Source organism: Erithacus rubecula (genome assembly GCF_903797595.1).
Source record: "Erithacus rubecula genome assembly, chromosome: 6".
Taxonomy (NCBI): Eukaryota; Metazoa; Chordata; class Aves; order Passeriformes; family Muscicapidae; genus Erithacus; species Erithacus rubecula.
In genome coordinates, this window is record NC_136688.1 from 11135869 (window position 1) to 11162293 (window position 26425).

General features: G+C 42.3%; 1 protein-coding gene across 1 annotated transcript; it reads left to right on the top strand.

Annotated features, from left to right (window-relative positions):
- Nucleotides 1-1840: 1840 nt before the first annotated feature.
- On the top strand, nt 1841-12111 carry LOC306803441 (acyl-CoA (8-3)-desaturase-like; the record flags this gene model as incomplete). The annotated part of the gene is given in 16 exon segments (XM_079308847.1): nt 1841-2059; nt 4580-4642; nt 4644-4688; nt 5094-5237; nt 5240-5284; nt 5286-5294; nt 6286-6387; nt 6543-6671; nt 7796-7853; nt 8199-8206; nt 8208-8276; nt 8718-8815; nt 9097-9193; nt 9851-9930; nt 10022-10147; nt 10463-12111. Coding segments are annotated over 16 exon segments (1344 nt in total). The 3' UTR covers nt 10515-12111.
- Nucleotides 12112-26425: the final 14314 nt, after the last annotated feature.

Below are 26425 nucleotides of genomic sequence, written 5' to 3' on the forward strand. Positions count from 1 at the left end.
GATATTTTCACATGTGCACAAAACCTCACATCTGCAGGAAATTGCGCAAACTGTTGCATATTTTATTGCCACCACCTCAAGTACTGAACATTGATTTAGGTAAGACTCTGCACATGCACATAGAACATGAGCACATCATTAGCGTGGACACTCTCAGCTTTTATTTAGAGCAAGATAAAGAGTTACAAAATACTATGTGACAGCAGGGTAGAAATTATTCCTCCCATTTTTTTTATCACTGTCTTCTGATGAATACCAGCAGTCACATTTCTCTTTTACTTTGGGTGGTTCACCAATTGCCACATGTCAGGCACTTTTAAATGTCAGTTTGGGGCTTGACTGATTAATTTGCAAGATGCTACATGATTTGAAGAATTAGAGTTGCATAATTTGGAGTTCTGTCAGCCAGAAAACTGCCCACTCTGTGCTTGGGAGACAGGGAAAATGCCTCACTCTGCCGAGGTGCCTTGGTCAAGAAAGTAGTTTGGCCTTTTTATCTGCCTTTATCTTTCTTTACCTTTCTCTCCTGCCTGAATCCTGCAGCTTCAGCTGAGTGTTTTCAGTCCTTCTCAGAACTGGGAACTCACACAACAACCAGTTTTCTTGGAATCCCAGTGTATGAATTGTCTGGGAAAGTCTTTGTCACAGGAGATAGTTGAGACCTGCAGCTGGTCAGGCTTCAGGCAGGGACTGAGCATCACTGCAGGCTACATCTGGGGTTGGAGACCTAAAAAATTCAGAAACATAAACAGAAAGCTTGAGGCAAGGGGGAAAACTCAGGATTTAACTTAGTATTGCATTACAGAGGGGTATGATGGAAATACCCCATCTGTGCCAACCCAGACTGTACCTTACCAGCCTGCTGCTTGTACCTTCCTCAAAAGCACCCAGGCTTGCAATTTCAGATTTTAAAAAAAGCCCAGCTGGGATTAAGACACTGCTAGATCTCAAGTAGAGCAATATTTCATTAATATTTCTTAATTTTTTCTGCAAAATTGATGTGAGTTCATAGAGAACTTGGCATTGCCTTGTCACTGCATTTTATACAGCTGAGAGCTCTTTATTGCACAGCAGACTTTCATGACATTAGAGATGTTTAGACTTGATTTCTGCAGGAGTAGTGTTTAAGCAAAGTTAATTATGTAAAAATTGCCTTTAAGCATAAGTTTCTGAATCTACAGCCAAACTTGGTGTTAACTGTTATTGCTATTATTATTGTTATTATTATTGTTATTTTTATCACTAGTGTTACTACTGCTATTACTACAAAATATTTAATGTTATAGACTCATGAATTAATTACTTGAATAATTAGGTGGTTTGCATGGCTCAAGAACATACAGAAAATTCTGGAACCTGAAAATTCTGAAAATATTATCAATATAGAAGCCAAATTAACTAGAAATAAAAAATGCTTTCTTATTGTGTTCTTTCTGTACTCTGATCTGGTGGCATTTTAATCAATTATTTAGTTAAGAAAGGCACATTAATTTAGCATGCCGGGGTCAACACAGAAAATTTCAAAGACCAAGGACAGCCTGAAGGTGGTGATGAGGCCACTTTGAGGTAACAGGTGGTCTTCCCAAATTTCTGTCTTTATTCCTGTTTGTGTTCAGTGGAGCAGTCAGACCTTGCAAAGGCAGCTCAGAAAGGAGAAGAAGGAGCAGGGCTTTTCCTCGGGTGCGTCCAAGCGTCTGGAAGGGGAGGGAGCTTGGGAAGGGTGTGTTTGGGAGAGCAGAGCCAACCAGCCCTTGGAAGCGCAGGGAGTGGCTTGGATGGGGCTGTATAACGGGCAGGCCAGGATGGGCCACCCTCAGCCTGGACACGGATCCCAGCAGGGATGGCTCCCCAGACCGGCCCCAGCGAGAAGGGGACGGGATCTGTTCCAGCCTTCCCGCAGCTCTTCACTTGGGAAGAGATCGGGGTCCGCAACGGCCGCGGGCAGGGCCGGGAGCAGTGGCTGGTGATCGACAGGAAGGTTTATGATGTCAGCGAGTTTTCCAAGAGACATCCCGGGGGCAGCCGAGTTATCAGCCACTATGCCGGGCAGGATGCCACGGTAAGAGCTGGTGGAGGAAGGTGTTTCCAGTGGCAGGGAAGGAGGGGAATCCTGTCTGGTGGTCATCACTGTGCTTGATGATGTAAGGAAAAGTCCTGCGAATATATTCGAGCACGGGTCTTCCAGGGATTCATGCGAAAGTCTTTGATCTAGAGGATTTATCTAAAATCATTTGGTGCTTGTTGGCAGGAATAATAAATTCTAAGCAGATCTCCCAGACTATGCTGAAAGGAGATGCTGAATTTCCAAATAGGGCAGAAATCTGAGCATTGGAAACATGGGCATAGCCTTGCAATGTGGGAGATTTAATTCTTGTCATGACTTGAAGAAAATTGCTTACCCTGTCTTAATTCCTCGTGTTTCAGCGTGTGGAATGGGATAGCACTTTCTGACTCCCAGCCCAAAATGGATCAGATCAGTTACTTTTCACATTTCATCTCTTGCACCCTGCTTGAAACTGGGGCAGAAATATACCTGGTGATCTCAGAGGAAGAAAAAGGAGAGGTTTGAGTCTTCTTTGGTTTCTCCCAAGTTCACTGACCATCAGAGCATAGGCCAGCCCAGGGATCCTGCTGCCATCTCCTGCACTTTCTGCCACTGGACTTTTACAGAAGGAGTCAAGGAATGCAGAATGTATGGAATTATTTGTCCCCAAGCTATGTCCTCCCAGCTCCTGCAAGGACCTGCAATTTACATCATTGTTTTTGTAGACACCCAGGGGCTTTAACCGCAGTGAATGTGTTTAAAAAATGACCTTTGATCTTACTTGCTTTTATTGTTGCAACAATTACAATCTGATTTTACTTGGTCTTAAAGGCATTTTCAAACTTCTAGGCGCACTATATCCCTTTGAAGACAGGACCTCAACCAGTAGCCAAAATCATGGGTTCGATGTGGATTTGTGTTGTATCCTAACAGCATTTTCTGTCTTGCCCTTGCTAATCCTAATCACTCTTTTTGCTTTTAAAGTGCTGCTTGTTCATATATTCTAATAAACCCACATAGAAAAGCAGGACTGGAAGGTGTCTCAAAAAATTACTGCTTCAGGACTTTACCTAAAACCTGGAACCAGGATTTTTTTCCCAACAACTCTTTACTATTCTAGAGCTCATAATAGTGTAGACATAGTGAGAATTTTCTTCCTCTGCAGGGATTATTTTGAAAATGCAAGGCAAGACCATTGCAGAACATTTAACTGATGTCAGATGTTGTGAGTTGTTTGTGTTGTAGGTGATAGTTCTTTAAGTTAATCTCTAAAGTAAATCTTAAAGTTAGTAAGATGCTAATCAGGGCTTAAGACCAGGGAGAAGAAGGAACAGGCAGGACTGAGAGGCTTTCAGTGATAAGAATCTGTGATACTGATCTTATGGATAGGAGTTTCTGCTTGAAAGGATTCTGGTTGCTGTTTCCAAACTGCATAGATACTTACGGATTAAATCAGAATTCCTGGCAAGATGGAGGGATATAAAAATGTATAAAGACCTGGAGGATGAGGGGCACAAAATCACAATGGAAAGACTTCTCCAGTCCTCTGGGTCTGGACAGATTGGTGTCACTTGTCAGTGCGACATAGGGTCACTCGGTGTCTGTAGAAAAGCTCAAATGTCCAAAAAGTCACCCTGTTCTGACTTTTTCTAGACTAAAGTACTCAGAGAGAGACTGTCTCCAGCCAAGAGGCTCCAAGAAGTCCTCTGTCCTCTTCCAGGATTTGATCCTGACCAAGACCTGTGCAGAATATTTGGGTTGTGCTCATCCCTGCTGATTTTCAGAGCCAAAATCAGCAAAACCAGACTGTTCAAAATGAGGATTTTGTTCTATCCGCTCTTTCTGGAAGAAAAAAGGGTATGGCCAGCCTCTTTACCTTTCTTCTGGAAAATCCACTGAGGACATGAGCTAAAGAAGAGTTTTGATTTATCTGGAATCTCACCCTTTATTCCATTGTTCATATTTGATTTGAAACTGGGATTTGAAATGGTTCTTGGACAGGCACTTTTGTGTCATTAGTGTTCCAAGTTTCCCAAAACATCAACTGGTCTGGAAATTTGGAGGTAACTGTAAGAGACACCCAATTTGTGCTGTTGAATATGAGGCTTCAGCTGTATGGCCTCATTGTTACTCAGACAGGATTTCAAGCCCTTATCCCAAGCGTAGCAAAGACACACCTCATTCCCTGCTCCTGGGTCTCATCCATAGGGCAGGGCTGCTGGCTGGAGCCTTCTAGGGACAGACTGTGCTGAAACAAGCAGAAGAAAGAACAGGTTTCCCTCTGCAAAGGGTTTTCATCAAACCCTTTCATGTTTATTACCAGCCCTAGCCCAGGGGCTTTTATGAAATCTGGGCTCTTGAAACTACTCCAGCTTCCTTGGGCCAAGCTCCAGTCGATGGGAAAGAGTGACAGGAGAGACAAAAATGGACAAGGGGAGCAGGATTTTGTGTTATAATCCAGACCTGGGGAATGAGAGGCTCAGATCTGGTGTTTGGTCACATGCCCTCTCTCACTCCCTCCCTTTGTGTCCTCAGGATGCTTGTGGCATTTCACATGACAAGTCTCTGGTGAAAAAGTACCTGAAATCTCTGCTGATTGTGGGAGCTGGCACCAGATCAACCCAGCTTTGAGTCTAATAAAAAGGTGAGTGCCCTAGATTCAGTGGTGGGAATGGCTCAGGGTTCAGCATGGGAGGAGAAGGAAAACAGGAGAGGTAGCAGGAATGGCCTCTCAGGGAGCATGCTTGATGCCATGGATATGGGCAGGAGGTGATGATGGGCAGGCATGGAAACAATGACTGTCTCAGCATCACTGAATCCACCCCTGGGAGCAAGGAATGAGCTCCAGAGCCCCCAAATCCTGCTCAGTTCTGCTCACTGGGATGTTTCAGAATCAAAGCAAATTCTGTTTGCCTTCATACTTGTTTTGGCACAGGAGCCCCTTCTGGTAGAAAATCTCCTCCAGCTTGTGTGGTTGTTTAGGGGTTCCTGGCTCTGCTCTAGGACATTTTCTAAGTAAATAGTGCCTTTATATTCACTTTACCCACAGAAAATCCCTCTGGAGGATTTTCGTGAGCTGCGCTGCACCATTGAGAAGATGGGACTCCTGAGGCCCAATTACTTCTTCTTCTTCCTGATTTTTCTTCACCTCCTGGTGCTGGAGGCTGCATCCTGGCTCGTGATCTGGTACTTGTGGCATATCCCTGCTTGCCTTTCCTGGCTGGCATGTTGTTCTTCACCACTTGCCCAGGTAAACTGCTGACAGGTGCTCAACGCTGCAGATGCCCTCAGCGTTTTCCAGGTGGGGAGGATTAATGGAATGCTCCCGTCCCAGGCATTGCCTCTCCTTAGATCCCATATCTGGCTGTAGATGATGAGCATGTTCTACGTCACAATTTTGTTGCCTGCAGCAGATTCTCGTTTTGCTGCCAGGCTGCTCCCTCACCATGGTGGGGTTCTTGTGGAACTGGCTCTTTCACAAGATGGGATGAGCTGATCTAATCACTTACCCCAGCAAATAGAAGGAATATTTCATCCTCACCTGCACTTTTGGCTCTCTGTTTCTTCTGTCAGATGACTGTTATTTTTTGAGTCCTTTATGAGTCCCCATTAACCTTTAATAGTTTTCTGCTGGCTTAGTAAATTCAGCCATATAAGCAAAGGATCCGTTTCAGGGTGGGTGTAGGGAAGGAGGGAATAGGGATTTGTGACGCTTAGATGGGAGAAATGGAAGGGTTGTGGCAGAGGAAGGAAAACAAGATTTTCTATTAGCACTGAATGCTTAAGTTTGCTCACATCCCCCTGGAGCAGGTGCAAATGAGCTAATTTATTTAATTGATCTATGTTATTTGCCTAATATCTGCTAAGGCAGATATCTCCTGAAGAGCAGTCTTGTATTTCCATGGAAATATGGAATGCAGCAAAGCCACCGACTTGGAAACCGTTCACTTCCTAGCTGGTTCCTTGGAAATTAATTATTTCTGATGCAGCAACAGAGTTCTGTGACAGTGAAGTTAATTGCGTGATGCTTTGCTGCTTTCCCTAGATTCCAGATGGAACTAATATCTGGAATTGGGCAGCTCTAGTGGACAAGTGGCCTGGATGGAAGTTCCAGCCCTGTGAGTGTCTTTTCCACACATTAGAGGAGGATGAAACTCACACTATGAAGTTACAGAGACTCACAAGGCAAATTAAATGCAATGAAGCAGTTCTCTTTCCTCAGTGATCCTTTTGTCTCCCAGATTCAGATGGGCTGGTTCCAGCATGATCTGGGGCATTGCTCTGTCTTCAGGAAGCCCAGGTGGAATCATCTCCTGCAGATCGTGGTGATAAACGTGCTGAAGGTGGGAGTGTTCTCTGGGCTAATCGGGACTAAGCAATGGATGGGAGTGTCCCTAAATCCAGGCAAGGTCGCCTGTGAGGGAATTGCATTAAACACAGATGTGATCCTCGATATTGCTCCGTTTTGAATCCCTGGTGTTGCCCTTTCCCCACGCAGGGGCTGCCTGCCAGCTGGTGGAACCACCTGCACAACCAGCACCACGCCAAGCCCAACTGCTTCCGCAAGGACCCCGACCTCAACATGCACCCTCTGCTCTTCAGCCTGGGAAAGACCCTCTCCGTGGAGGTCTGGGAAAGCAGGCTTGGTGACAGATAGCTGCAGTGTGATATGTGCCTAATATACAATAATAACAACACAGTTTGTGCCGTGAAATTAAGTGGTCCCTTTCATCCTAGACTGTTTTAGGATTTTATGATGATTCCCAAAGTGTTCCCAAAGATCTGAGAGGCTCGTGTTATTGCAATGCTGAGGTATCTCCACTCCTGAGAAGCAAAGGCTTAAAATCAGTGTTTAAGTAAGGGCACCTTGAAGGCAGCTCCAGGAATGAGTCAGCCCACTTGCATTAGAGAGTATCAGTGAGTCAGATGTTCCCTCTGGATCCTCCTGGCTGCTGGAGCTGTTCAGCACCCAAATCCTTCAGGAGCTGCCATGCACCAAACACCAACACAGTGAATGATTTCCTAATCCTGAATTTTATGGCTTTCATAAAAGAGAAACTATGAATAGATTCCTCCCTGCTTCCATTGTGGTTTCTGATAGCGTCAGGATAAGCAAGGACTTGTTTGCCTGTTCTTTTTCTTGTAAACTCTTTTATTCTTGGAGTGATGAAAAGGCCTTGTGAGATACACCAGCCTCTTAAAATAATCCCTCTCTCTCTTTTACCTGCTGAAGAAACTCTCCAAGGCACATGGAACATTCCAGCCCTGCTGTCCCAGAAAGATTCCTGCAATGGGAGATACAAAATGCTTATTGATAGAAAACCATTAGCTCCAGTTGGGAAGGATTTTGTCAGGGATTTTGGGAAAGACTTCTCATGTGGGAGCATGAGCATCCAGAGCAGGCTGGCTGTGCTCTGGTGGGTTTGATGGAGTGAAAATGTAGGAAATCAGTTCTCACATCTTCCTGCTTTTTAGCAGGATCAGAGTTAGGCACACTGTGGATGGGCAAAGTGAATTTCAGGGGTTTTGTTTATCCAGTTTATTTGTTACTTCAGGACTGATCCAGTACACACTGGAGCTCTGGAAGTACTTTGATTTAGATCCTTATTATTTTGTCTTTTGAAGAATTATATTTGCAGAAGTTTGGGGTGATGTTAAGAAACTTTTTGTGCAATTGGTGATAAATTAAAAGGGGAGGAAATAAACTTAATTGCACTTTTCGTAAATATTTCAATATATTTTCATTTTCAGCTTGGAAAGCAGAAGAAGAAGTTCATGCCTTACAACTACCAGCACAAATATTTCTCCTGTGAGTCTCCCCTCAAACCATAAGTGCATCTCCCTCCCTACAAAATAAGGGTTTTTAAAGGTATTCCCATTGAAGTGAGAGCTCCAGGAAGCTTTCTTCATATTAAGGAGGAATTACCCTTCAGTCTATGTTTGCTTATGAGATGTAGATGGGAGTGTATCAAACAGAGGGAGGAAAGGGGGTGGGGAAGAAATGGAGAAGTGGTGAGAAGAGGAAGAGATTATGTGGTTGCATGGAGGTTAAGATGAGTGGAAGACAGGAATTTTTCTCTTCCACTGGAGTGAAGAACCATTTTTATGATGCAGTGAAATTACAAATGTCTTTTCTTTCTGTTCTGTCCTTCAGTGCTGGCCCCCGCTCGCCCTCATACCCTTCTTCCAGCTGTCAATATTCTACTTTGCAATCAAGAGGAAAAAGTGGTTGGTAAGCACTGCTTCCCTGTCTGGAAAACTCCAAAAATTCCACTGTGTTCACCTTCACCTCCTGTTGGTGAGGTGACTGGGGGGTAAGAGAGAAAAAGGATAGAAAGGGCTGATTCTAGGCTTGCTGCAGGAAGAGAAAGTTGCTTAGAAGAGGCTTTTAAGCCTTTTAGCAGATAAATAAAAGTTACCAGAAAATTCCCAGACCCAGAGTGTAATGGCAGGCCTTTTGTCTGTTATTGATGATTAAGTGGGAATATTTAAGGGACACACCTACCTTGGTGCAGAATGGAGCTTATTCCTGATAAATTTGAATATCAGAACATTTTTTAAGCTGCAGTTCAAGTAAAACGGAGAGTATGGAGTGGAGGCATTTCATCAACAAAGGCTGATTTTCATCCTGATTTGTTTGTGGTTTTTTTTGTTTGTTTGTTTTTTTCCACAGGAACTGATGTTGGTTGTGGCTTTCAACATCCGAGTCTGCCTCATGTACATTCCTTTAATGGGATTTAAAATCTTCATGATCTACTACTGGCTGTCCAGGTAACTTAGAGCACACCCAGAGCCCCATAATTAATAACTGAAGTCAATATTGAGCTTCATAAGAAAGATATGAAAACTAAAACTATTATTTTCTCAGAATTAAACAGTCCAGGAGAAGCAGTTTAACTTCAGGGAGGTGGTGGCTGCTCAGGGACATCTGCAGCTACAACTTCAGTGGTTCTTAAACTCCAAAAGTGCTTTTTTACTTGAGCCAAGTGTTTTAGTGTTAAATTTGGATGGGATTAGAGATATGGCAAGAGTTTTTGTATTTGTCTGCGCAGGTACCTTGAGAGTACCTGGTTTATTTGGGTGTCCCAGATGAATCACATCCCAATGAATATTGATTATGACAAGAACAAGGACTGGGTGTCTACACAGGTGAGAAATTCCTTCTTCTGGAATATTGGTCTGCTGGTCTTAATTATAGAACAAAGACAACGTTGTTATTCTCTTAGATTTACTGTTAATGAGATTTACCCCTTCATTAATTAAATAAACATTTCTGTGGAGTTCAAAACATTTAAAATTTTTGTTGGAAAACAGGAAGTCTAGATTTTAAAAATCCCGTCTTTTCACTGAAAGGCCTTGACATATTTTTCACAACCCTTTCCCCTCCCTATTATGGAAAAGTCCTGGTGGTATAACAACTAATCTCCTTTTTAGGCCAGCTAAAGGGAAGCAAAGTGGGATACCTTTATTTTTACCCCTACAGGCTGCAGTTTTACTACAGATCAGATAAATCTGACAAAATTGCCTGATAAAAATGAATACATACATAAACTTTGCTCACATCTATCTGGCCTCCCGCAGTATAATCCCACATAGTGGGTTTGCAGCAGTTTACTGTTTTATCAAGGATAAAAAAACTCAGCCTAGCTAGTCTAGATTCCTCAGGGCAGTGATGGCTGTAATCCCTGATTTTGCCTTGATTTTTATGCTGGGTAAGGGTGGGCAGTGATTGCTGGGGGTTCAGTTGTTGGACTTGCAGGAAAATAAAATCTAAATCATCTGGGGTTTTGGTTTTTTCCCTCCCAGCTACATGCAACCTGCAACGTGGACCAGTCTGTGTTCAATGACTGGTTCACTGGACACCTGAATTTCCAAATTGAGCACCAGTGAGTATAAGCCTGGGGGAAAAATGGGAATAATCTGGGCCAGGGGAGAAAGCCAAGTCTTGCAATAACTCTCTCTCAACCCATTCTGCAGCCTGTTCCCCACAATGCCTCGGCACAACTACTGGAAAGTGGCTCCCCTTGTGAAAAGCCTGTGTGACAAGCATGGCATTGAGTACAAAAGCAAAACTTTGTTGACAGCCTTTGTAGATATTTTGCAGTAAGTATCAATTCACAAGATGATTTTGCTCTGTGATGGCAGGTAAGAGACACCCAGGCAGCCATTTCAAATCAATGTCCACAGAGAGATCAAACCTAGAGTTTATTAGGCTTTTCTAAAGTTTTAACGTTTCAAAGCTTGTTTTTCTCTTCCTTAAATCCTCTCAGCTCACTGCCAGCAGTCAGATTTGCTGTGAGGTGTCCATGCAATTTTAAATACTTTTTTTTTGCTTTTTATTCCTTTAACTACAGTTGAACTCCCACAAAGTTGAATTCTTTCTCCTCCTAAGTGATTTTTTCCCTTCTGCTCCTGCAGCTCCCTGAAGGATTCTGGGGAGCACTGGCTGGAAGCATATCTGCATGGCTAGAAACTGGCAACTCTCCAAGGGAATCCCTTCACCACACATCTGCTGCCAAGAGTCAGGACACACCATCCCTGTGTGTGTCCTCAGGCACAGGAACTCAGGAGCTGGGCAAAGTTAATTCCAGTAAGAATGAAATGGGAAAGTGGCTTCAAGATACATTTTTTTTTCCTTGTTCTCAACCATGAACCTCTGTTTTTTCTTGCTGTCAATCTCAGAATTCAGAGATGGGATTTTAAACTTGGGGAGAAGTAGCTCTTGAATCAGCTTGATCAGTTTAACTTTATTGGAAGTGCCATCTGCTTGCTTGGAAGATGTTTGAAAGGAAAATCTTCTCCGAGTCATAGAATCCTGGAATGGTTTGGGCTGGAAGGGACCTTAAAGATCCTCCTTCTCCACCCTCTGCCATGGGCAGGGACATATTCCACCAGACCAGGTTGCTCCAAGCTCTGTCCAGCCTGGCCTCGAGCAGCTCCAGGGATGGGACATCCACAGCTTCCCTGGGATACCTCTTCCAGTGCCTCACAATAAAGAATTTCTTCCTAATATCCAATCTACATCCACACTCTGTCAGTTCAAAGCTGTTGTCCCTCATCCTGTCCCTACAAGTCCTGATAAAAACTCTCCTTCTTCCTCACAAGCCTCTTTCAGTATTAAGGTCTCCTTTGTGTTCTTGGCTCAGTGGGAAAAATGCAGGAAAAGTGCAAGAAGTCAGGAGACATTAGGCCAAGGGGGATTTTTAAGGGATCTTCTAGAACAGATCAAATTAATGTTCAAAGAACAAGGTGGCTTCTGGGGTATGTCTCCATCACTTCTGGTCACCTTGCTGTGACTATTAGGGGTTGTAGCAGGTTCTGTTCCTGGATTGCTGGGGCTGCTTACCCCTGCAGGAGCCAGTGGGAACACAGTTTGTATGGCATGTGGTATCCGTGGGCATAAAGGCATGTCTGAGTTTTAACTGAGGGCTGACTGTGCTTTCAGAGTGGATTTCTGATGTAGACCAGCTTTGAATCAGGCTGAGAAGACAAAGCACTGAGGAGTAGGTCCAGATTTCAAGGATATTTAGGGTACTCTTGCTTTTTTATATATATATTACATTTTATCTGGAAGTTTAACTCTTGGTGGTTTAGTAAAATTAGTTTTACAAGAGAATTATGAATAAAGTCCTTGATCATGATTTTAGATTGAAGTCAAAGCCTGTTTTAGAAGGAGCTCTGATTTATCTTGCTGATTTTGAAAAGCAGTTATGACTCAATGACATTTCCTAATGCCACTTAGAGCAAACATATTCCATTATGGGACTGGCAGAACTCATGTGGTGCTGTACTCACCTCACTGACCCAAAACCAAGAAACTTTTCATGGCAAGAACCTGTAGTGGCAAATAAAGATACAATTTGCCCATACAAGCAAAGGCCACATTGTTCTTTTCCTCTGTCTTCACATCCAGAACGTTCAGTGGATAAATCACCCACAGAAGGAAGATGTGGGAGATTTAAAAGCAGTTCACTGTGTTGCAATTTACAGAGAACAACACCCCTCTTCTGGGTAACAGGATCAAGCCTAACAAACAAAGCATTAGCAGTTTGGACTTTTTTATTTTTGCCTTTGTTTTTGTTTCTGGTTTGTTTTTTTTTTTTTTCCAGAACGTCTGCATTCCTTCTTTTTATTTATATTTTTGTGTCTAGGAGGAAATACCTATAACACTGTCCTGGCTGTATCATAATAATGGCTGACATGTTTTTGAAAAGAGACCTGTTTAAAAAAATTTAGAAGTGTTTAAAATGTAGTTTGGAAATCCTTGCTAATTGATCTTCACGGCAATTGTGTTCTCAAATCCAGGACTAGTTACAATGGTGATACTCGTAATTTTTGCAAAAGCAGAAGCATTTTATAATTATTTAAGGGATAATACTGTCTTAAGATGAATGCAGGGATTTCATGGCACTACATAAAGGCATTTTAAGATTGCTGTCCTGCTGAAGGTGATAAAAATATTGAGGATTCTTCCTTCTTTTTACCAGTGAGACTTGAAAGCTGATCCTGTGTCCCACTGAAATCAATACAAGGCTGAATCAAAAGGGTTCTTTGTGGTGTCAGTCTCATAAATTAAATTGATCATTTGTAGAGTTTAATTAGAATTCTGCTTATTTGATTATCATTGTTTATTGATTATTTTTCCAATCTGGTTTTAATAAAAACATTTCTGTCTCTATTTGTCTCAACAGGCTGCTCTGTGTCAATAATAATTTCTTTATCTTTTTAATAAAGGTTATTAACAGTGGAGCTGATTTACCTTGGTTAAATTGTAACATGGTTTGCAAACTTCAAGGGCTCAGGTGTAATATTCCCTGAAATACAATAGTTGCCATCTGGAGTACCTGGAAGAGACAAGGAAATTGGGGAGATGCTTTGCAGAATCCTTCTGGCTGTTGGAGTTTGTGCTGAGATGCTGCTGGAAGTGGTTTCCCTTATCCAGGTAGAGCAAAAGCTCTTTTGTGTATTTTTGTTCTCCCTCAGGTCCCAGATTTAGGGATGCAATTGGGTGGAATCTGGTGAAGAGGATTTAGAAATGGGTAGAACAACTCCCTTTTCTCTGTTGTCCTGCTCTGTGTGGCAGCACCTCAGCCTAGCACCTTTTTCCTGAGTGTAAAATTATTCACCTATGCACTGATTCCTCTTACCAGCCACCCCTGCAAAAGAATCCCTTCAGTTTTATTGCCTAAAAACTCTTCAGTGATTGTTTGGAGGGCAACTTGTAACCTGACTTGAAGGAAATTGCAGTTTGTGTGTCCCTAAAAAGAGAGCCAGCCAGAAACAGAGGTTGTGTTTACACTGAGCTCCAAAAACCAGGAGGCTTTATTCCAGTTTACCACCTAAAATGCTTTTTCCTCGGGTGCTGCCCACAGAAGGTGTGTGCTGCTGTTACTCCAAAGCCCTTGAAGTGCTGATCTGTGCTCCCCTGCAAGTACAGAGCTGCCTCTGAATGAGCAATTTTCCTCTTATCACCCACCCTGGGGTGGGGTGTGCTTGGTTTTCCCTGGCTGCCACCATGCTTGGATCACACTCCCAAAGGCAGGACGATGCTTTCCAGAGGATATTTATGACTGTTTTCTCTCAAAAATGGAGCTGGGAGAAGCAATTCTGCATCCTTTTTGATAAAACTTAAAAGAGCAATGTGATACCTGAGGTTTCATCTCAGGCTCTGGCCCTTCAGTTCAACTTGCCCCCAGGAAATTTCCTCATTTCCTCCATGGACTGTGGCAGGTTTGCATCAAAATATGAATTCTTTCATTCTGCTTCATGTCTTTTTAACTGGTGAGTTGTGAGGATGTTCCTCACTTAAACTCTTGGCCTCCCAAGGGTATTTTTCTATTTTCTCAGAAAAATATCAATACATCTTCCTTATATCCTCTTATTCCTGGTGATAGATGCGGGAAAAATCAAGTTAAATAATCTTTATTGATTTGTCTGGTCACTAAACTCAATCTAGTCAGAAAAAAAAAAATTCCCTAAAAGATCTACATTCCCTCTTGGAAGTAACACCTGAAAACACATAAAAATAAATATATAAAAATAGATGTGAAAATACATCTTTTTTTGGGGATGTTTTAGGTTCTGGAAATGGTCTAGAACTTTCCCTACAGTTCCATCCTTACAAATATTTACCACTCAAGTCTTATTTACCCTATCTGTGTGTATTTTATCTGCAGGGTGGTTATGCTTAGAAGGGTAAATATGTCTATATTTGAGATTTTGATTTTGTGAGGAGTTTTTTCCATTCTAAAAAAAAAACATGCTCAGCCACCATGCTATATTTTTTTGCCAATTGATCCAGTTTATTGATTGAAGCTGTTGACACAAAGGTACCCATTGAAGCTGTTTTTCCAATCTGTGATGGGTTAGAAGAGATTCAGATTAAATATATCCATGAAATAAAAACAAAGGCAATTCTTTAAAGCACTATCCCTTGCCTTTGGGGAGTTTTAATAGCATATAACAGCTGACAAATCCAGCAGAACCATACAGAATCCAGCCCTGTGTGGAGATTATTGAGCAAGAACAAGCTAATTATGCAAATAAAGCCCATATTCCCTGCAAGAACTGCTGTGCACAGCAATCTGCCTGACCTTCATTTTCACTCTGACTCACAATTCCACTTTTGGGAGCAGAACTGTGCACACCAGTTGGATTCCAGTCAGTGAAGGGCTGAGTTTTGCTAATAAGGGCTTTTCTACCCCTTTACAACCTGTTGGATCAGTGTCAGCTTTGATCCATGGTCTGTGGGGTATCCAGAACAACAAACAGGCAGGAGAGGGAAAAAGAGGGACCACATCAGATCAGAGTGTATTCCAGTGCCCAAAAGTGGAGGCCTGAAGAAGGAAATAAACCCAGCTTCAATAGGAATTAATTACAATGTTTATTTTGTTATTCTATATAGGTTAAACCCACAGGGATTTATCCCACATGGGAAGAGGCAGCTCTGACCACAGTGATTTAAAGGGTAGCTCTTCTCAGGAACTACTCATTCCACTTCCACTGATTTATTAGCACCTTTGGAATTCCATCCTCATGCCAGAGGTCCCAAATATTCATCTAACCTTCTTCTGTTCCTCTGGAATGATGAAATAGCCTAAAACTCTATGACCTGTTACAACAGTGGATTTACCAATGGCTCCTCATGAAGCTGAAAGAGAATTTGTCTTTTTTATTTTTGTCTTTATTCTCTTGTTGAAGTGGGTGTTAGATCTACACACACCATGACAAAAAAAAAAAAAATTAAAAAGCAACAAAAACTCCAGACCAAACCCAAACCACACTCGAAAATTGCATAATAAAATATCTATGCCATAAAAAAACCCAAAACCAAACTAAACTTCAAACTAAGATTCTCTGGATTCTTTGTGTTATGTCAGGGAGAGAGGAGTCAATCAGTTTTGGAATGTTCTACCTGGGCTTTCTTTCAGGTAAATAGATGGGATACAAACTCCAACTGGGATTTTCTGATGCTGTGTTTCAACACCCTATTGTGAAGCTCCAGTTTGCTGAATCAGAAATCCATCAGCAGTGCACAGCAATGAGCAAAGCAAAGCAGGCAGGAACTGCCCAGCAAAATGCTCATTAAAATTATTTAAGTATCAGCTGTGGGACATGAGCTAAAAGTGTGATATTGCAGCACACAAAATTTGCTCAATATAAGTAGTGGTGACGTAAGATTTTTAACCCTAGGATTGAAGTTGCAGGCTTTGGGTGTGTGGAAATGAAAGAAATGCTCTCAGGGTAGTTTTAAATCCTCTTTTATTGACTCAATTCTCCTTTTTATTGCTCTTTCCAGCTCTTAAATGAAAAAACCCTGGAGTTAGAAGGTGAGATGCTCTTACAGCCAGTGAGGTGAGGGAAGACTTTGCCAGAGCAACCATCCACCCAACAGTCCTGAATTCTGTGGTCTCTGGAATGAAATTAAATCCAGTAGTGACTAAAAATGTGGTGGAAAAAGTACTGAATAAACTTTTCCCTGACTCAAATAAGATAATCTTGGGGCTGTAATATACAGTTTGAGCACCTCTCTGAAATGTGTCCCCTCCAATGAAAAATCTCAACTCCTTTTTGTCCCTTTAATCCTTTTAATTCCCTGCAGCACAGGCCTGAGTTCCTCATTTTGACTGCTTGTATTTAAAAAATAGTTGATAATGAAAAGATGTGTGTTATATCTTTAACCAACATCTTTTTTTTTTCAGTATAAACTCTTAATTTGCATCCTTGCTACACTCCCCAGTCCAAAATCTGAATATCCCTGGATAGTTTCACTGTCTGTGTGAGTTATCTTGCCACCTCCATCTCTCCCTAATAACACCTTGAGAAGGGATTTACCTCTGAGCTACTCTCTCCATTTTTGCTGCTCCTGGGATTCTGCCACTCTTTCTTCCCCCCACAAAGTTGATTTGAAATAAATATTGGAGGGGGAATACAGAGTAATACCTGGATTTAGGAAGCTGGGCTGAATAAAATCTGCTGGTATTTCTTACCATGAGTACACCCAGTGACTTACAGAGCAGAGGAAGAGAGATCCCAGCTCATGTCCTGCTAATTTTGTGACAGTGTGCCAAGACCACAGATGTTATGCCAACAAATCCAAGCAGCTGGCTTTTCCAGGGAGCTGCACAAGACCCCAGTTCCCCATCCTTGTATTTCTTGTGTTATGGTGCCTTTCAGGCCTTGATCAGCACCCACTTCAGTCCTTTTTTATAGCAAGGGCCTCACCTCCATCACAGGGAAGTATTTCAACCCAATATCCAACACAAACCCACCCTCAGGCAGTTTTCTCCCCAGTGTCCCAGGAAATAAAAACTTTCAATTTTGCTTCTAGTGAAAACATGGCTTTGGGAAAAAAAAAAAAAACAAAACTGTGGAATATAATTTGCTTTGGAGCTGCTTCTTCAGCACTGCAATCCCTATGGAACAGAAGATTCCTGGAAAAGGAATTCTGTCTTGACTAACGAGCTCTTAAATATGACCTCAGATATTAAAAGCAAGTTTGAGGCATAACTGCCTGGTTCATGCAGTGTTGTATTGTCTGTTGTCACTCTTCATTGCATGAACCAGGGTGTGCCTGGTGTTCTTGTCTGAATCTGTTGACAGCAAGATAATCCCTCTTGTCTCTGCAAAGAAAACCTCTTAACACCTTTCCCTGTCAGAGAGCTGGGACCTGGCAAGCCCAGAACTCATCTCTGAGCTTAACTTGGCCTCTGGGTCACTGCTTGACACTTTTAGCATCATTCCCACCCAGAACTGGGAGTAAACCTCACCTGCTGCAGGTGTGCTGATGCTTATTAAAGCTGAATATTGGCTTCCCCCTGCTGGTGAATGCATCCAGGTGACCATGGAATATATGTCAGGATTATGCTTCACATTTTCTAAACCCAAAATGTGAAATCACCTGATTTTGGAGTATAATCCTCAACTACTGGGGGTATTTTACCTCAATTCCAGGGTCAGCAGTTCCCCTTTTGACTTGAAATCAAATAAAAGCTTCTTAAAATTTTATTTCCCAGGTGATTTCAAAGGAGTGTTTGAATAAAGATCTGGAGAAAACCACTGTGTTTTTCCTCACTCTCTAGGGAGAGGTAGCTAAGTTTTTAACTGATTGATATTTGGACAGCTAAGGAGAGAGAGGTTAGAGAGCCTTGAGAATTTAATCAGCTGGAGGGGTTCTCAAGGGGGAAACCAGGAAAGGATGAGTAAAAATGGTCCAAGCTCGCCTCCCTGTAGCAGAATCCTGCTGTTGCACCTGGAAATGGGCCAGTTTTCCATTTTCCTTGGATAAATTCCTCCCTGGAACAGCTGCTGTGAATAGCACAGAAATGTTATTGAAATCACTATAACAAATGATGACATTAAAAAAAAAAATCTTTTTCCAGGGTTGCATTTGTATTAGGTGCATTTGATAATGAAAACGTGGTGCAATTGTGACAATTAATTTATAGCAGATTTGCAGCTGGAGCTAGTCAATCAAAGCTCTGCTCTGGGAGTAAAAGAACCCAGATTACATCCAGACAATAATTCCAACTTTCGAGTAGCTCATAAAAGAGAGGGGAAAAAAAATGGATGAAAACTCTAATATTTTTTTGAGGGTTATTTTGAAATAATGGCGGATTTAGACGTTAGAACTTAAAATTCACAAATTTCATCCCAAACCTGTGTATTTTACAGAAGATATTATCTCTCCTGAACAAGAAGGATCACTGTCCTCATGTAATTTCACAGTGTAAACGCTGGGCTCACTTGTTTTTCCAGCAAACCGTGAGCATTTATCCATGAAGTGGAGGCCGTGGTGAGGAGGTTCAGCCTCCCCTCACATTTTCAGTGCTGCTTTTCCACAGGATGTGGGGGTCTTTCCTCATCACCTGCTTTTTGGGATGCTCTGAGGGGTTTGCACTGTCCAGGAGGACAAACATCACTTTGGAGCTGATTTTCTACTGCAGAAAGTGTTTGCTACCAATTTTTGGTGCCTCATTTTCTGAGGGGGAGAGAGTCGGAGTTTGGATGACAGGTCAGGGTCCTTGAGTTCCCTTCTCCTCCAAAACCTCTTCTCTGAGGAAAGGAGCATGGGAATAGCTGCATGGCCTCTGATACCAGTAGCCTTTTCTTTCAATCCACTTTATAGAAAATAGTTGGGGATGTGGTGTTTCCATTGCTTGCTCTGTGTGATATCCTGTGAGAGACCAGCAGTGGCTGGGCCTGACTCAGCCTTGGATGGTTAAACTCATTCCTTTGCTTCCCTCTGCAGCTCCCAAACACTGTTATGTCTCTTCCAGTGGGAAATTTAATCTCCTTGTGTCCCTGGTATAATCCCTGAAACTGCAAATTAATTACTGGTCCATTGTCCCACAACACTGGGTGATCCTGCTATGGTAAGGGTTGTATTTCCAGATCCATATTACCCTGGGATAATCCCACTATGGCCAAAGTTTTATTTCCTTATTCATGTTAGCCTGGGATAATCCTTCTATGGTAAAAGTTGAATTTCCTTATTCATGTTGCCCTGGGATAATCCCACTATGGTAAAGGTTGTATTTCCATATCCATGTTACTCTGGGATAATCCCACTATGGTAAAGGTTGTATTTCCAGATCTATGTTACCCTGGGATAATCCTACTATGGTAAAAGTTTTTTTTTCCAGATCCATGTTACCCTGGGATAATCCTACTATGGTAAAGGTTGTATTTCCATATATTTATGTTACCCTGGGATAATTCCACTATGGTAAATTTTGCATTTCCAGATCCATATTACCCTGGGATAATGGTAAAGGTTATATTTCCAGATCCATATTACCCTGGGATAATGGTAAATTTTGCATTTCCAGATCCCTATTACCCTGGGATAAGGTAAAGGTTGCATGTCCAGATCCATGCTACCCTGGGATAATCCCAGCTGCTGTCAAGCTCCTGTTCTCTGCCTGAAGGACAGGATTTGGAGAGTTTGGAGTGGTTTGGTGCCTGGCATCGCCGCCACCTCCTCAGGTTTGCAATCTGTGAGCAATCAGGACATAAGCAAGGTTTTATGGGTTTAGCTGCTTAGGGCTAAGATTATCCAATTAGTACTTCAGAAGTATCCCACAGGCCCAGCCCAAGGCCTCTGTTTGTCTCATCAAGGATTAGGAGCAATTAAGAGAAGTCTAATGCAATACTGGCATAATATCCACTAATATCCATCATGCTGGGCTGGAGCAAAAGGATTTACAATGCAATTTCCTTCCAAGGATAAGCCTCCAGGTGGCTCATGGAACATCTAAAGAAGAACCATACTAGAACAAAGCATTCCAAACAGTAAACCTATGGAACTGCAATCCATGAATCCAAATAAAGATCTAGTCCCTTAATGGATTTGACTCAGTTAGGATCCCTCAGTTCAAGGATGCAGAACTGAGAAGAAAAGGAGTGCACATAAAAATTCACCTTAAATCAACATCATTTGCCTATTTTTTATTCTCCCAGGCATAATAATTTCCCCAGTTGCTTTCTGAGTCTTTGCTTCTCTCAGAAGCTGCTTTATCTGCCCCAGTTGTAACATTTCATTTAATTTTAGATGCCTTTTCTTCCTAAAACTTTTGACCTTCTGTTTTGCTTATGTAGTTTTAAATGGTGCATACTTTGGTAAATTCCTGTGAATTTACTCTTTGTTTCCTGACTCATAATTAGAAAAAGGTTAAGTAAGAAACAACTGGGAATAGTTAAACTGTATTTTACCATTATTTCTTTCAATAATACAGATTAGTTTTGATTGGAGAACATAAAATAATACTTGACAAAAAACTAAGGGAGCATTAAATAATCTGATCGGCATTAATAATCTTTAGTGATGGCACGTTTTTAGACTTTGAGCAATTGATTATCTACAGCAAATAATTTGATTCTTGAGATAACTTATCTAATGACATCAGAAAAAGATAATGATAAACCATTGCTGATCCACGGAAGTTCTACAGGTGTTGTGCAAGGAAATATTTAAGTATTTGTTATACTTTATGAATGATTTTATTCTACTGACTGAGACCAGTCAATGCTTTCCTTAAAGTGGGTTCCATAACACTTTTAACCTTATAGTTTCTTTAACTGGTTTTTTTTTTTTTTTTGGAAGATAAGTAAAGCTTCTGCCTGAAAAATGACACATTCTGGTTACAGGTAAGAAGAATAAAGCAAACTTTTAAGTGAACTGCTGGCTTTGCCCCTGAGCAGGAGCAATTATGCAATGCAGCACTCCCTTATCTGTGCTTAACACCCCTTCTATTGATTGATTGGACTGTGTTTTCTGCTCTTTATATGTTGGATACTACTATGAAAGGAATATTTAATTTTTTTAGGGTTCCTAATTGATGGGCAAGAAGTTTCCAACAGATATTGTTATTACACATATGCAAAGGCACTGGGTTTGATTGTCTCAGTTGAAACCTTTATTTTCCAACACTGAAGTTGCAGTTATAAATCCCTGTTCCTTTGTGCTCCTGGGGTTGTGAAGCTGGTGTGTCCTGTGCCTATGTCTCCTATGCAAATTCATGTTTCCAAATGCAACTGCAAGCCAAAATACAGATAAATACAGACAGTTTACAGGTTGGTTTAGATAAATTATTTGGCAAGAAAGAATTGTGAGGTTTAGGCAGCATTAGCTTCCCATTTCTGCTTCTTTGCCCTTCAGAGGGATGCAGGGGGAAGAAAACCCCAGAAGAAAGGATGGGTTGTGATGAAATGTAGATCCAGCCACTCCAGATGAAGCAAGGCAGTTGTGTAACCCAGGTGGTGCTGGGCCCTGGTTGAGCAAGGAGCTGGTCCAGCTACAGAATACAGTTCCTCCCTTTTGATCTTGATAATGACTCCTGAGTGACAGGATGAATTACGCCCCTCGGCTCTGCTCCCCCTCGTTTCCCTCCAATAAAAGTGGCAAGATTGTCTTCCCGGAGTGAGTGGGTGTCTGGGATTTTGTAACACAATTCTAAGTGTGAAAAACACCAGTTCTCGCTTGAGACTGGCTGAATCACTTGATTGGGGTTCTAATGTTTTGTCTCCCCTGGGGAGAATAAAAGACAATCATTTAGGTTCATTCTTAAAGGTGAGGAAGTTGTAAGAGCTAATTTTAAGAGTGTGATTCTGCAAAGGGATATTTTAATTCTTTGATTTTCTATTTCAACTGCTTCTGCAGACTTTCTGAAAGGACAGTTCCTTAAAGAGCTCCATCATTTCACTTATGAAAGAGAAGACGAAGAGCTAAGCTGGTCACCGTCCTTAACAAAGGAAAGGAATACAAAGAAATGCTGATTAGATCTCAAGTATTCCAGTTTTCTTTAAATCTAAAGCCTGTGCTGCCTGCAGCAATGACTTTTTAGAAAAAGAACCTTGTCAACAATAGCACATTAAATCAGATTCATCTTGTCCATCTTTATGGGGTCAAGCATCGTGTCTAAGCTGATGCCTGGGTTTTCTTGTCAATGGAGAGAGATAATTATCTCTGGGTCTCATTTATGCTATGCATTTCCTTACATGATTATAGATCAAGAACACAATTTACATCATTTACATTGTGCATTTTAAGACAGCTAAAGCTAAGTAGCTAAATTCATTTACTTTGTTTGAAATATTCTAGTGCTCACCAGAAAACAGGAAATCATCCTGTTTCGAGTCAGAGAAGTGCCATGAAGCACTTTCTGTACCTGTGCCACCACACAGCATAATCCTTAAATATGTAGTTGATAAAAGGGGCTGAGATTGTTAAAGGACATAATATTCTTCATGGATTGGTTTGGGTTGGAAGGGACCTTAAAGCCCATCCAGTTCCATGGACAGGGACACTTCCACTAGAACAGTTTTCTCCAGCCTGACCTGGAACACTTCCCACAAACAGCAAAGGAAGGAAAGAAGCAAGAAACTAGTATTAAAGGACCAACCACTTTTTCAGGTGATGCTTGCACATTTTTCTCCAAATGAAAATTCGCTGCAATTTATATTTGTGTGTTCAAATTTTGCAGAATAATGTGATTTCCAGGTGGATTTTGTTAGTGCAAAGAACTGCAAAGGAAGTGCTTCTCAGGAGGTGCAGTGAAAGACACACAAGTTGTGTCCAAATATTACAGAAGCAGCTTCTCAGGAAGGTAATTTGGAGGGTTGTGCAATGTGTTTTCACCCTGATGGCTGATGGGGCCTGCCTGTACCTGCTGACACACCTTAGGTGGGAAGGCTGGGTGGATCTTTACTCAGCAGCTGGAAGGAGTTTGGAGTTTTCCCCAAACACTAAAACAAACAAATCTTCCTACAAATGGGGTCTGTGAGTCTGTGTAGGATGTGGACACAGCTTGTAATGTGCAGCAAATCCTTTCTTGCTGCTTGTCCTTCTTCATCTCCTTGTGCTTCCTCAGCTCTTGAAATGCACAATTCCTCTCTTTTATAAGAAAAAGAGGGAATGCAGTGGCACAAACATAAGGAATGCCCCTCTCTGCTTTTCTTTCCAGGAGAAAATGTGCATTTACTGTAGACTCTGTCACAAGCTTCTGTCCAGATTTGCTTTAAGAACATTACTGTAAAAGGTCTTTTGCAACTAAAATAGTTTCAGCTTTTCCCTACATTTCCCCATCCTTGCCATTAGTGTGTGATGGCAACATAATCACCACCTTATGAAATCCCTCTGCTGACTTTTCACCACAAGTGAGAACCATGTTCCACCTTCCATACCTGTTAATTGTGGATGGGGTTTGTTCCTTTCCATTCCTCATTCTTGATTTTACAATTTGCGATTGATTTAGTTCCTTTTCCGTCATAATTCCAAGATATTTAGAGTTGCTAGGCTGTTCCTTTGGCCTTTTCCAAACAGTCTCTTCATCAGGACATCTCCTTCTGGAGATTAGGAAAGGAAGTAATTATGGTTCTGATATACTGAGCTAAGAAATTAGGAAGTATGCAACATTAATCCCTCTCTCCCCCACAGATTGGCAGTGTGAAGTGGAAATTGGCTTAGAATATTCTAGATACACTGGAGAGTGAGAGGTCAGTTTAGCAATGCAGTAATAAAAGATTATTTGGAAGAGCCAAGGATTTCTGAAGGATTTCTGGCTCCCTCTGACCCTTATTCTAAAATAAAGTGTCTGTCTTTGTAGGAGGAGAGGGAGGAAGAGAGAGACTGGTAGATTTGGACATCACTGAAATAATGTATAGAACTGGGAATAAACTTAACTCTGTTTTCACTTTGCAGGACCAAGTCTGAAATACTCTGCTTGAGATAGTGTAGTTGTGAAATGCTTTCACTGATTTTCTGCTGTTGATAGGACTGGGAGGACAGATAATCTCTAAATTAATCAGGATAACAAGAGTGAAAGTCATGTGGACTGATAAAGCTTTCAGTTGCTTTATTTATTACTTCTTGCTCTAACAAGAGAGCAATGCCCCCTGTGGGAGTGTGATCATCCAGCTGATTTTATGTGTAATTTTTATGTAGAGCTGGTCTGTCCTTTATTCTGTCTCCCCTTTCTGGCCTGTCTTGTAGGTAATTGCTGTCATGGTGAAGTCTGAGGAGTGAGAAACAAGGCTGATGAGAGAAATCACTTCCCCAGAGGTTACAAAATCTCTTGTATTATGCAGCAACTTCACCATGTGCCACCTCCATGACTCCTGTACCCAGCATTTTCCTCAGCTTATTTCCCACTTATCCCACTAACAGCACTAGAAGTTATCCCATGTTAACATCCCCCAGCCGCATTCTTTTTAGTTTTTGTTCAGGTGCTTCTCTTCCCTGTTTTTGTGCCATAGCTTGGCTCAAACAACTCTCAAATATGTTTTGAGTTCCCATGGAAGCTTCTTCTTAGTGTTGACATCCTTGCCTGCCTTGTTCAGACATGCAGAGCCACATATTTAGTACCTCATTAGCCCTGAATTTGGGGCTGGAAACTTCTGATTTGATTTGGTTAGAAGTATGGTAATCTGGTACTTGGAAAACAAGTTGGGACAAAGAAAATAGGAATATTTCAGGGTTTTCCTTAAAAGTGAGGTAATGTTGATAGGAGAAGGCTTCCACATGTTTCCAGAATTTCCTCAAGGGGTTAAGGACCTGCAGTTCACAGAATCACACAGAATCACACAGAATCACACAATCACTGGGTTGGAAGAGACCTTCAAGAGCATCGTGTCCAAGCCATGCCCTAACATCTCAACTAGACCATGGCACCAAGAGCCACATCCAGTCTTTTTTTTAAACACATCCAAGGATGGTGACTCCACCACCTCCCCAGGCAGACTATTCTAGTGCTTTATCACTCTTTCTGTAAAAAGTTTTTCCTAATATCCAGCCTGTATCTCCCCTGCTGCAGCTTGAGATTGTGTCCTCTGGTTCTGTCAGATGCTGCCTGGTGGAAGAGACCAACCCCCACCTGACTGCAGCCACCTTTCAGGGAGCTGCACAGAGTGATAAGGTCACCCTGAGTCTCCTTTTCTCCAGGCTGAACAGCCCCAGCTCCCTCAGCCCTTCCTCACAGGATTTGTGTTCCAAGTCCCTCACCAGCCTTGTTCCCTCCTCTGGATGTGCTCAAACTCTCAATGTCCTTCCCAAACTGAGGGGACAGAACTGGACACGGCACTCAAGGTGTGGCCTCACCAGTGCTGAGCACAGGGAAGAACAACCTCCCTGCTCCTGCTGGCCACACTATTCCTGATCCAGGCCAGGGGCCACTGGCCTTTTTGGCCACCAGGGCACACTGCTGGCTCATGTTCAGTTGTTAACCATCACCCCCAGGTCCCCTTCTGCCTTGGCACTGTCCAGTCACACCAGCCTGTAACACTGCAGGGGGTTATTGTGGCCAAAATGCAGGACTCGGCACTTGGACTGATTGAACTCCATCCCACTGGACTCTGCCCATTCCTCCAACTGTTCCAGGTCTCTCTGCAGAGCCCTCCTATCTTCCAATAGATTGACACATGCTCCCAGCTTAGTGTCATCTGCAAATTTGCTAATTAAGGACTCAATACCCTCATCCATGTCATCAATAAAAAGATTGAACAGGACTGGCCCCAGCACAGAGCCCTGAGGGACACCACTGGTGACTGGCTCCAGCCATCCAGCCAGTCCTTAACCCAGTAAAGTGCTCCTGTCCAAACCATGGGCTGCCGGCTTTTCCAGGAGTTTGCTGTGGGAGACAGTGCCAAAGGCCTTGCTGAAGTCCAAATAGACAACACCCACAGCCTTTCCTGATCCACCAGGCGGGTCACCTGTTGTCTCCCAAAAAGGAGATCGGGTTGGTCAAACGAGACCTCCCTCTCCTAAACCCACATGTCTGGGTCCTGACCATCCTGTAAGAGCTGCATGATAACACTCAGTATAAACTGTTCCATAACCTCACTGAGGTCAGGCTAACTAGCCTATAGTTACCAGGATCCTCCTTCCCACCCTTTTTATGAATGGGTGTCATGTTGGCCAGCTTCCAGTCATCTGGAACCTCGCCAGTGTCCCAGGACTGCTGGTAAACGATGGAGAGTGGTTTTGCAAGCTCACCTGCCAGCTCCCTCATCACACTGGGGTGGATCCCATCTGGGCCCGTAGATTTATGAACATCCAAGCTGTTCAGCAGTTCTCTGACTGCCTCCTCCTGGATAACAGGGGGACCATTCTGCTCCTGACACCATCTACAAACCCAGGAGAGCAGCTGGCCTGAGACAAGCTGTCTTCCCACTAAAGACTGAGTCAAAGAAGGTTGAGCACTTCCACCTTCTCCTCATCTGCAGTTACTAAGTTCCATCCCTTATCCAATAAAGAGCAAAGGCTGGACTTAGCCTTCCTTTTACCATTAATATATTTGTAAAAACATTTTTAATTATTCTTTATGAAAGTTGCCAAATTAAGTTCAAACTGAGCTTTGGCCTCCCTGATTTTTCTCCTACATGCTC